Below are 12,524 nucleotides of genomic sequence, written 5' to 3' on the forward strand. Positions count from 1 at the left end.
AAGTGAAACTAAAATTCAAGTTCTCCGTTTCTTAACATGAGTACCGAAATACAAATTAAACTTAAACATTAAAACTAAAACTCAATCCTAACACCTACAAATACACATATAATTTAAACTATCTCTAGTTCCTGATAGTTGACTCATTTAAATATCAGTGGGTATATTTTCCTTTGGTCGCTAAATAATTGAAAGTGTCCTACAAGTGTTAAAACAGGAAAGCATGTGTTATTCTCACACTGACTTTTTTACTCCTATTGATTACTGAAAGAATATACCCACAGTTAAAGGGCCAGGGACTAGGGATGTATAATGTGTTAACATAGTTTCTTTCAACTCTGTAACTCAGGTTAATTGATTGAAAGTCAACTCTCAGGTTTCTGTGCAAAACAAGTTTATGCAATTTCCATTCAGTTCCCAGGAGGCACAACCCACAGTAAGAAATTGTCCATCCACCCGATTAATTGTCCTAAAATTGCCAATCTCACTTAATTGGTCAGTGTAGGAAATGCAAACTTCACACTGCTACAGAAGTTTGAGAGTGAAGCAGATTCTTAGAGGAGAATGGAGAATGTTTTATTTTTGTACCTGGTTCTCCTTTTCACTGACAAGGGATACTTTCTGCTGTCACTGGATAGCTGATTTTTCAATTATGGTCTCCCGGTTTAGAGTTTCATCCATTGGGGTGCATGTTCACACAATCGGCCTTCAGATGTAAACAATAAAAAATCAGTCCATCCTTTGTGAAATACAACTCTTCGCCTCTTGTTAGCACAAAACTTGAGTATTGCTGAAAAAAAGACATTTTGTTGAAGCTTTTTGGCTTGCACTCATCAGGGCAATTGCAAGAATACCAATGTCAGTGAAAGCAACAACTTTATACTGTATGAGAAGAGAGTGTTGATTGGTTGGCAGGTGGACTCTGATTGGTAGAGGTGTTGCCATGGCGAATGCATCAGTTAATGGTGACTGACAGTTAACTGCCAAGCATTTTTTTTAAATTTAAACCAGGTAGCTTGACTCTGATTGGTCAAGACAATGCCCTGAGGAAAGAACCAGTGAATGGCTATACCTATTTTGTTTCGTTGAAACAAGCACAATGTGTGTTCATGTTCTTTCTGTCTGCAAAGAACAGAGCCTTATGTATTAATATATGTAGCTTCTAGTACAGCAAATGAGCCACACTGCGAGCCCAACTGACAATCATTAGTTGGTAGTCAGCATTATTTTTAGCACACCGAGGATTAGTTAGCAAATGTTGTCCAATCACAGAATCATATGTAACGTTGGACACTGTGTTTTGAGTTTTGCAAGCACAGGCTGGTTACATAACTTAGGTAATTCAGCCCCTCAAGCCTGTTCCGCCATTCAATAAGATGATAGATGATCTGATAATGATCTGAAATATGCATCCCACCTACCGTCAATAACCTATCACCCCCTTGCTTACCAAGAATCTATCCACCTCTGCCTTAAAAATATTTGAAGACTCTCCTTCCACCAGCTTTTCAGGAAGAGTTCCAAAGACTCACGACCCTCTGAGTGAAAAAATTTCTCTTCATCTCTGTTTTAAATGGGTGACCTCTTATTTTTAAACAGTGACATTTAGTTCTGGATTCTTCCACAAGAGGAAACATCCTCTCCACACCCACCTTGTTAAGACCCCTCAGGATCTGATATGTTTCAATTACGCCACCTCTTACTCTAAACTCCAGTGGATACAAGCCCAGTCTGTCCAACCTTTCCTCATAAGACAACCCACCCACTCCAGGTATTAGTCTGATAAACCTTCTCTGAACTGCTTCCAACACATTTACATCCTGGTTGAGTACTGTCTGTACCTTGACTGTTGCAAACAGTGGAACGGCTATGCTGTTTATACGATGCACCAGTTTTTGGGACATCCGGTCTACATACCTAGCATCAGACTGGCACTGAAATTCATATACTACATTACTCATTTGTGAGATTGGCAGAACATCTTTTTGGCTTGATGGCAGCATCCTGTTAGTGGCGAAAACCACTTGTGTTTCTACTGCATAGTAGCAGCATTAAACAGCTTGCTTCACCTGTTGCTCAAGGTTTTCAGATACCTTGCCCTTCCAGTGTAATCTGAGGTAGACTGGTCACTTCTGAGGGCCAAAAATGACAGCCTTAGGCCAATTCATGAGCTTGCGCGATATACAGAGTGAAGTGATCTGATCAGGGTAGCAATTATCTCACAGGATGTCGTTCATGCGCCCTATTTCAGCATCAAGCTTGTATGGTGAGCAAATGGCTTGGGCCCTTTTTACTTGGTTGCCATTAAGGCCAATCTATAGTGTGTGGAGTCTACTTCCAATCAGCACTCTCTTCTTATACAGAATGAAGTTGTTACTTCCCCTGACATTGCTAATCTTGTGATTGTCCGGATGAGTGCAAGATGAAAAGCTTCATCAAAATGTCTCTTCTTTCAGCAACAACTCTTAGCCTCCTAAATTCTGAAATTTTTCACAAAAGTAGCAACAAAATTGTTAAAAGGGAGATGGTCCTTGGGGTGAAAACTAGAGATGATAAGTAATAAAATATATTCAGCTATTGTGAAATTGATAGTGTTTTTATTTCATTTCATTACATTCATTTAAGTTCTCTGTTCCAAAATGCAGAGAAGAAATAAGACTTCCTAATGATGTTGTCAGTGTAATTTTAGTTTGACTGCTCACTGCCTTTGTTCATCTCTTTTGAGTTTTATATTTAACTGCTGGCACGTGTTTTTGTTAGCCTAAGGCACCCTGAGTAGGTTTTCATTGGGATGGATAGAAGGTTAGTGGTTCACTCACCTTGGATCAATTTGAAGGCAAAGCCCCAGTAACAGGAGACTCTCCCATCAACTAACAAGAAAGTGAAGAATAGGTTGAAAACTAGCTAACAAGAAGGCAATTGAACACAGGATGCTAGACTTTTGATCTTGAAGTGTTTTTTTACTGAATGTGTATTCAGCCGTAGCTGAAAAGGTAAAGTGAAAAAAAAGATTATGAGTGTTAAACAGTTGTGTTTGCTTGATTTTAGGCTGCATGCGTGATGTTCGATTAAATGGTCATCTCTTGCCAATGGATGGAAAGAATACAATGTTAACTGCTACCCTGGAACGAAGGAGTATAACAGTTGGCTGCCACTCAGATGCTTGTAGCAGCAGGCCCTGTTCTATCCCATTTTATTGTGTAGATTTATGGAGAAAACATGAGTGCAGGTATAGGATTACAAAAACTTCTGTAAGAGCCAGAATGCATTGTATAATATCATATGTCATGCAATTAATCATTGTTACTAGGGTTGCCAACTGAGGTTGAATTATGCCTGGAGGGTTCATTCCAACTGCTTTGGTCCCATGCTCCCATATCAGTGAGCCAACATATCCATCCTCATGCCTCACTGCTTTCCTACATTAATTGGAAACTGAACAAACTCTTCAGGTTTGCATGATCCTTGATAGTCAAATAATTTCTCTTTTCCCAACCCCTACATTTTTACAATTAATAAACAAAAGTGTTCAAAAATGGCAATAAACTGCAATTTCTTTCATACCCCTAAGATTTTTCTCCTGAGTTTGCTCACAGCAGCATCCTGGAGATTAATCTTCAATTTCAATACTTCAGGTCAATCCTGGAGGATTGGCAGCCCTACTAGTTAAAAATAGCATTAATGTACAGTATTCAGGGAACAGGAAAAGTCAGTATATGGATCTGGATTTGCACTGTCTAAAATCCAGTCATGTGTTTATCTGTTTATATATAATATTGTACACTCCCCACTGATTAAGAAAATGGTACTAATGCAGTGATTTTACTGTAGTAATTTTTTATGCTTTCATATGTGTTACACCTACAATGCTCAATGTGTTCATCATATAAAATACCTAGAAAAGGTACTGCATTAGTGTGGTAACATAAATACTGACAATTTGCGGTCACAGTTTGCTATCTGGAAACTTTCTGATTTTGTATTTGCCATCAAGAAAGATGCTAAATTGAGATCAGGTTTTTTCCCACTTGTGTTGTTACTGCATAGCAGCAGCATGAAACAGCTTGCTTCACCTTTTGCTCTAGGTTTTCAGATACCTTGCCCTTCCAGGGTAACCTAAGGTAGACTGGGCACTTCTCAGGGCCAAATGTGACAGCCTTAGGCCCATTCATGAGTTTGCACACTATACAGAGTGAAGTGATCTGATCAGGGTAGCCATTATCGCACAGGATTGTCTTTCATGTGCCCTATTTCAGCATCAAGCTTGCATGGTGAACAAATGGCTTGAATTGCTTTCTCATGTTTGACCCAAAAGTAGCATACTCAGTGTAGCTTTGAGGGAGAAGTTTGAAAAATTGGGGGACAAACATGTATCTAATGCTCTTCTGACAGGTTGACATTCTTGTTCATGTCTAACACAGGTGTCCAACTGGTCAGGTGTCAGTGATTAATAATCAAACAGGTCTTGAGCACTGTGCAATGTCACCATGTGGAGTGTGGATGTGTCGAAATGGGGGCACGTGTATTGCACAAACGATGGACGTGTTTGCCTGCCATTGTGTAGAAGGTTACAAAGGACAGCAGTGTGAGATCAGCATGGCGACTTCAGGAATTCGAGTGGGGCTGAACATCAACTCCATCCTGGCCATCAGCATGTGTCTCCTCCTCTTATTAGGTAACTCATTAATGTATTGCCAGCATGCTCCTGCTCTGACCTGGCATCTGATTTGGCATCTTTGCCGATGTCACTTCCCAACATGCACTAATTATTTGTCTCTCTGCTCTCTCCATTTTTGTTAAGTTTCCAAGAGCCAGATTAATTTATGTTCCTTGAAGTGTTTCAGCAGAAGTCTTTCACCCATCACTGATTTCCCTCTGCTATACACAATAAGGGCAAGTAATTTGGCACAAGCAGCCCACAAGTTTCCACACTTGCATGGGTGCTATGATTTGTTGCCCCAGTACTGCCATTTTGTATAGCAAAGTCCCAAAGGCAATAAAAATGCTAACTTCTGAGCAAATGTAAGTGATAGGCTGTATCTTCCGGTCGGTGAGCAGGGGCAGGACCTGCTCGCCGAAGCATAAAATGACACGGGGTGACATCGGATGTGTGTCCCAACATCACAGCGCGTCATTCAGGGCTTTCACCTGAGTCGGCTGCGCTGACCTGTCAATGGCCTATTAAGGCCATTAACAAAGTAGTTGAAGTCATTAATGGACCTGTCCGTCCAACCTTAAGGTTGGCAGGCAGGCCAGGAGCCCCAGCGGGCTTCTGAAAAAGCATGAAACCTCATCCACAGGCGGGATGAGGTTTCATGAGGATTTAAAAATCTCGCAATATTTTAAAATAAATTATGGACATGTCCCAACTCATGTGACAGTGAGGGGACATGGCAGGGAAATTTTTTTCTCAGCTTTATTTAACATTTAAAATGTGAGCTGATCTCCTGAGGCAGCACTTTGCCTCAGGGAGGTCTGTGTGCTCTTGCGCGTGCATGCGCTTTGGAGCCCATAGTGCTTCCTGGCAGATGTCACGCTGGGTGGGCCTTAATTGGCCCACCCACATAAAATGGCGGTGCACTCCCAATCAAGGGTGCCGATCGGAAGCCCGCCTGCCTGCCCGCGCCCAGTCCCTCACATCCCCCCCAACGGGGGGAAAATGTTGCCCAATAAATCATTTTTAAAATTTATCCCTTCACAAAATTGAGGTATCCAACTGAAACCTGGCTGATAGGGTTGAAGGATTTGCAACAATCTTCAGCCAGAATTGCCAATGATCCATCTCAGCCTCCTCCGGCCAATTCAATTCACACCATGTGACATCAAGACTGAAGGCGCTGGATACTGCAAAGGCTATGGGCACTGACAATATTCCGGCAATAGTACTGAAGACTTGTGCTCCAGAACTTGCCATGCCCCTTGCCAAGCTGTTCCAGTACAGCTACAACACTGGCATCTACCCGGCTATGTGGAAAATTGCCCAGGTATGTCCTGTACACAAAAAGCAAGACAAATCCAACCCGGCCAATTACCGCCCCATCAGTCTATTCTCATTCATCAGTAAAATAGTGGAAGGGGTCATCAACAATGCTATCAAGTGGTACTTACTTAGCAATAAACTGCTCACTGACACTCAGTTTGGGTTCCGTCAGGGCCACTCAGCTCCTGACCTCATTACAGCCTTGGTTCAAACATGGACAAAAGAGCTGAACTCCAGAGGTGAGGCAAGTGTGACTGCCCTTGACACCAAGGCAGCATTTAACCAAGTGTGGCATCAAGCAAAACTGAGCTCAATGGGAATAAGAGGGAAAACTCTCCACTGGTTGGAGTCATACCTAGCACAAAGGAAGATGGGTGTGATTGTTGAGGTCAGTCATCTCAGTTCCAGGACATCACTGCAGGAGTTCCTCAGGATAGTGCCCTAGGCCCAACCATCTTCAGCTGCTTCATCAATGACCTTCCTTCCATCATTAGGTCAGATGTGAGAATGTTCGCTGATGATTGCACAATGTTCAGCACCACTCACGACTCCTCAGATACTGAAGCAGTCCATGTCCAAATGCAGCAAAACCTGGATAATATCCAGGCTTGGGCTGACAAGTGGCAAGTAACATTCATGCCACACAAGTGGCAGGCAATGACCACCTCCAGCAAGAAATAATCTAACCATTGCCCCTTGACATTCAACGGCATGACCATTGCTGAGTCCCCCACTATCAACATCCTGGGGGTTACCATTGACCAGAAGCTGAACTGGACTAGCCATATAAATATTGTGGCTACAAGAGCAGGTCAGATGCTAGGAATCCTGCAATGAGTAACCCACCACCTGACTCCCCAAAGCCTGTCCACCGTCTACAATTCACAAGTCAGGAGTGTGATGGAATACCATCCACTTGCCTGGATGAGTGCAGCTCAAACATCCAGGACAAAGTAGCCTGCTTAATTGACACCCCATTCACAAACATTCACTCCCTCCACCAGTGATGCACAATGGCAGCAATGTGTACCATTTACAAGATGCATTGCAAGAATTCAGCAAGTCTTCTCCAACAGCACCTTCCAAACCCACGACCACTGCCATCTGGAAGGATAAGGGCAGCAGACATATGGGACACCACCACCTGGAAGTTTCCCCTCAAAGCCACTCACCATCCTGACTTCACTGTCGCTGGTCAAAATCCTGGAACTCCATCCCTAACAGCACTGTGGGTGTACCTACACCACATGGACTGCAGCAGTTCAAGAGGGCAGCTCACCACCATCTTCCCAAAGGCAATTAGGGATGGGCAATAAATGCTGGCCCAGCCAGCGATGCCCACATTCCATGAATTAATATTTTAAAAATTTCTATAGTTGTATCTGTCTCCATCTATTGAGGAGATAATTATTTTGATGTGGTCTGATAGACACTAGCTTAGATTTTGCAACTGGCATTATTTTAACACCACCATTAACCCAATTATTTTATAAAGGTTAGTGCCAGTGTTAAGATAATGTTGATTGGATAATATAAATTGCTGTGGTCCTTTTCACTGAGTAGTGGAATATCACTTACAACCATATAGCTAATTTTATGACCTTAGAGTCCAGTGCCAGGATTTTATGGCCCCGCCACAGTGTGTCTCCTCTCAACGGATGCATCGAGCCATTTAAATCTCCATTCAGTTTGGCAGGATCATAATATCCTGCTGGGTGGGAGGTGCTGTAAAACCTTGGCCCAGGTTACTGCTGGTGATTAAAGTCCTGTTTACCTTTGATGTTTCAGTTCTGGTGGTTTCCTTCAGTGTATGGGGCCTGTGTGGAAAAACCAAGTTCCAGAAAGGAGGAGTTTACCACATACCCGTCGAGCATGAGAGCTGGGAGGATGTGCGGGAAAACATCCTTAATTATGATGAAGAAGGGGGTGGAGAAGAAGACCAGGTATGCAAGGTTGTTCCACCTTCCTTTTGCAAACTATAACATTATATGTATGGCCTGCATTTTTTTTGATGATTCAGGTATTTTTCTCTGCTTTGCAAATATTACTGGACAGCCTGCTTTCACCTCAGGATCTGAATTTATATTCCAATCCAGATGCATGGAGTAAAAGTTTCCTTATTTAGTTGGATTCAGGCATCTTGCATAAACTGAATGTAGCCAGTTTCAATCCCTGTTGGAGATAGATAATGATAAAAAATATAAATACTGTGCAAACCAGCAATTGCCACCATCAAGAAGGACAAGGCAGCAGATGCATGAGAACACCATTGCCAGGTCCCCTCCAAGTCACACACCATCACCTTTTTTTGAGTGTACATCACTTTTTTCATCATTGATGATGTCAACACCTGGAACTCCCTACCTAATAGCATTGCGGGAGTACATTTACCACTGCATGGACTGCAGCGGTTCAAGGAGGCAGCTCTCCACCACTTTCTCAAGGGACAATAGAGATGGGTAATGTTGCCATTGCTAACGACACTGATATACCAAGAATTAAGTTTAAAACTACGCGTTCATTGACATGATTGGTAATGTCACTCAGAGACCTAAAGAATGGTTAATAAGGAACATGTAAAAAAGCCAATTGGCAGAGTTGAAATTCTTTTCTAATGTTAGGATGAAAGCACAGTATTCAGAAAAATTAGTTTTGTTGTGTTTTGCTCCGTTCTATTTGATTGTGTGCTAAGAATGGTTCATATTCCAATGCACAGTTCTAAAATAGGCTCCATCTTCATGTGCAGAAATGTCAGCTAGAAAATATAAATTTGAACTTTAAAAATGCAATACATTTAATTCTGTGGGAGCACCTGTTCACTTTTCATATTTTGAAGTCCTAGGGCTGCCTGATGTGGTGATCCTACCAATGCTATTGGATAAACATAATGCCTAGTTAACTTTCTCTGTGCTCTTCCTGTTACTTTAAGCCAAGGGGGCATTTTGTAAGATACTTAGGTTTGGATAGACTTAACTATCTCAATCAAGGTCAGGTGCAATCAGCAATGAGGGAGCTGAGAAGATGGGGTCAGGGAGCCTGTCCGCTGGATCTCCACATTTAAAGCACCATTAGACCTTTTCATCCTCCCCATTGCTATCAGATGCCCTGTGACTGACTCACTGAATTTAAATGCTGACCGGAGCTAGGTTAAGGAAACAGGTCAGTCAATTTCAATGCCTCCTCCCTGTGGTACTCAAACCCCAGGTAAGACTAGGAATGGAGGGGTATAGGGGGAGAGGGAGGTGTGACAGATTGTGGAAATGGCAAGAGGGCCAGTAAATTTTCTAAATGAGGAGGGAGATGGGGCAAATGTCACCTGGCCTCCTCTTTTGCCCTTATTCTGTCTCCAGTGTGTGTTACGGCTCATTCCAAGCTGTTTGCCAAGATTTCAGTGGGGTTGCACTCATTTAAATGTGAGCTTTTGTTCCTTCAGGCAGTCCTGCTGAAGTTTAATTTTTGCTCTGTTAAGTGAAAGAATCCCTCCATCTGACAGAGAAAACACCATGGATCAGCTCTGCATCTTTAACAAGATTTGAGGCTGGATTTTCAAAGGGCCACTGAGTCTGAACTTGATGCAGGTGGGGTTTCAGAATCACAGCCCTGGAGATTGTCTTGGGATCCCAATGCCTCCAGGACAGTTTGGGGTGGAATTGTACAGTCCACCGCCAGCGGGTTTGAAGGTGGCAGAGCTCATAAAATGCAGCATGTGACCTGCCCGCCATCTTCACTCATCCAGCCCCTACCCCATTTATTGGGGACGGTGGAGGCGTCGGGTGGCCTGTCCATCCTTGGACCTATTGAGGCCCTTAAATGGCCAATCAGTGGCCACTTACCTTTGCTACTATTTTACCTGTGGCAGAGGAAGGCCCACGCCAGGTGGGTAGCTTTAGCTGCCCTCTGGCAGGGAGTCCTCGATATTGACTCTGGACCCCAGGAAGTTCATAGCATCAGATCAAACATAGGCAAGGAAACATACTGCGAACTACCACCCTCCACTGGCTGAAGGAGCACTGAGGGTACCAAGGGCGAAGAATGTACTCTGAGCGGTGGGTCTTCCCCAAGGCTGGCTCAGTAGCATCACTACAGGCCAAGTCCTAAAGGACATACCTGCTAGAGTGGGTCTGTGGCAAGTGGTGAGGGAACTAACAGAAGGAAAAAACCTAAATGACCTCACCCTCACCCGTCTTCCTGTTGCAGATGCATCTGCCCATGATTTTATTGGTAGAAGTGATCACCACACAGTCCTTCTGGAAATGAAGACCCGTCTTCACACTGACGATCTTCCATCATGATGTGTGGCACTACAATCGTACCATACGGGATGGAGTCAGAACAGATCTACCAACTCAAAGCTGAGTATGACACACTGCGAGCCATTAGCAGCAACAGAATTGTATTCAACCACAATTTGCAACCTAATGGCCCAGCATATCCTCCACTCTCCCATCACCATCAAAACGGGGGATCAGACCTAATACAATGAGGAATGCGGAGAGCATTCAGGAGCAGTACCAGGCATACCTAAACATGAGGCGCCAACCTGATGAAGCTACAACACAGGACTACTTACATGCTAAACTGTGGAAGCAGCATGCAACAGACAGACTTTAGTGATCTCACAATGGATCGGATCAAAGCTCTGCTGTCCTGCCACATTATGTCATGAGTGGTGGTGGATAATTAAACAACTAACCAGTGGAGAAGCTCCACAAATATTCCCATTCCCAATGATGGGGGAGCCCAGCGCAACAGTGTAAAAAGCAAGCCTGAAGCATTTGCAACCATGTCCAGCCAGAAGTGCCAAGTGGATAATCCATATCGAGTTCCGCCTGAGGTCCCCAGCATCACAGGTGCTAGTCTTCAGCCATTCAATTCATTCGATGTGATATCAAGAAATGGCTGAACACTCGGGATACAGAAAGACTGTGGGCCCTGACAACATCCCATCTGTGCTACTGAAAACTTGTGCCGCACCCCTAATCAAGCTATTCCACTACAGCTACAGCATCTACCTGACAAAGTGGAAAATTGCCCAGATAGGTCCTGCCCACAAAAGCAGAACAAATCCAAGGAAGCAAATTAATGGTCCATCAGTCTGCACTTAATTTTCAGTGAGGTAATGGAATATTTTGATAACTGTGCTATCAAGTGGCACTTACACAGCAATACGCTGCTCAGTTTTAGGTTCTCCCTTGGCCAAATCTCATTACAAGCTTTGTCCAAAAAAGGACAAAAGAGCTGAATTCCAGAGGTGAAAGTGACTGCCCTTGACATGAAGACAGCATTTGACCGAGAGCGGCATGAAGGAGCCCTAGCAAAGGTGAAGTTAATAGTTATCGGGGGAAAACTTTCCACTGATTGGGGTCATACCTAGCACAAAGGAAGATGGTTGTGGTTGCTGGAGGTCGGTCATCTCAGTCCTGCAGGAATTCTTCAGGGTAGTGTCCAAGGCCCAACCATCTTCAGCTGCTTCTTCAATGGCCTTCCCTCCATCATGAGGTGAGAAGGCTGTTCATTCATGATTGAACAGTGTTCATACCATTCAAAACTCCCTCAGATACTGAAACATAATGCCACATTTATGCTACACAATTGTCAGGCAATGACCCTCTCCAGTAAAAGACAATCTAACATCTTCCCTTTACATTCAACAGCTTTAGCATTGATGAATTCCCCACCTAAAGGATTAATATCCTGGAAGCTACAATTGACCAGAAACTGAATTGGAACAGCTATATAAATACTGTGGCTACAAATGCAGGTCAGAGGCTGGGAATTCTGCAGTGAGCAACTCAGCTCATGATTCCCCAAAGCCTGCCCACCAACTACAAAGCACAAGTCAGGAGTCTAGTGGAATGCTTTCAACTTGCCTGGATGAATGTAGCTCCAACAACTCTCTAGAGGCTTGACACCGTGCAGGGGAAAGCAGCTTGTTTTGACGAGCATGCCACCACTTACCACCTTAAACATTCAACCCCTCCATCACCGACGCACAGAGGCAGTTGTCTGCTAGATGAACTGCAGCAGCTCATCAAGCTTCCTTCAACAGCACCTACCAAACCCACAACCACTATCACCTAGAAGAACAGGGGCAGCAGGCACATGGGAACATGTGCAGCTGCAGGTTCCCCTGCAAATCACACACCATCCTGACTTGGAACTGTATCGCCATTCCTTCACTGTCGCTGGCTCAAAAATCCTGGAAATTCCTGGCTAACAGCACTATGCCCAGACCTATATCAGATGGACTGAAGTGGTTTAAGGAGGCAGCTGACCACCACCTTCTCAAAGGCAATTAGGGATGGGCAATAAATGCTGGCCTTGTCAACAATGCTCACATCCCATGAATGAAAAAAAGTCCTTACACTGTAGTGTGATTAACAATCCAATGATTGTGGTACAATAGTCTGTTTCTGTGCGGTCATATATAAATGCAACAGAATCAGTTGTTCCTTAAGGGAATCGAGATGGTAATTTTGGCAAAGTGTGGATCAAAATCTTCATTTCACTTTGGCTTAGATTTTCCAGTTGGAGTTAATTAAAG

At 43.5% G+C, this 12,524-nt stretch overlaps 1 protein-coding gene across 1 annotated transcript in view; it reads left to right on the plus strand.

Moving 5' to 3' along the window:
• Positions 1-12,524, plus strand: part of si:dkey-22o22.2 (neural-cadherin) — a 289,349-nt gene that overhangs the window by 274,585 nt on the left and 2,240 nt on the right. The window contains exons 30-32 of the mRNA XM_041189292.1: positions 3,049-3,229; positions 4,422-4,675; positions 7,769-7,923. Of these exons, the coding sequence (XP_041045226.1) occupies positions 3,049-3,229; positions 4,422-4,675; positions 7,769-7,923 (590 nt within the window). The remainder of the gene's footprint in view (positions 1-3,048; positions 3,230-4,421; positions 4,676-7,768; positions 7,924-12,524) is intronic.

The sequence above is a fragment of the Carcharodon carcharias genome, chromosome 6 (genome assembly GCF_017639515.1).
Source record: "Carcharodon carcharias isolate sCarCar2 chromosome 6, sCarCar2.pri, whole genome shotgun sequence".
Lineage (NCBI taxonomy): Eukaryota > Metazoa > Chordata > Chondrichthyes > Lamniformes > Lamnidae > Carcharodon > Carcharodon carcharias.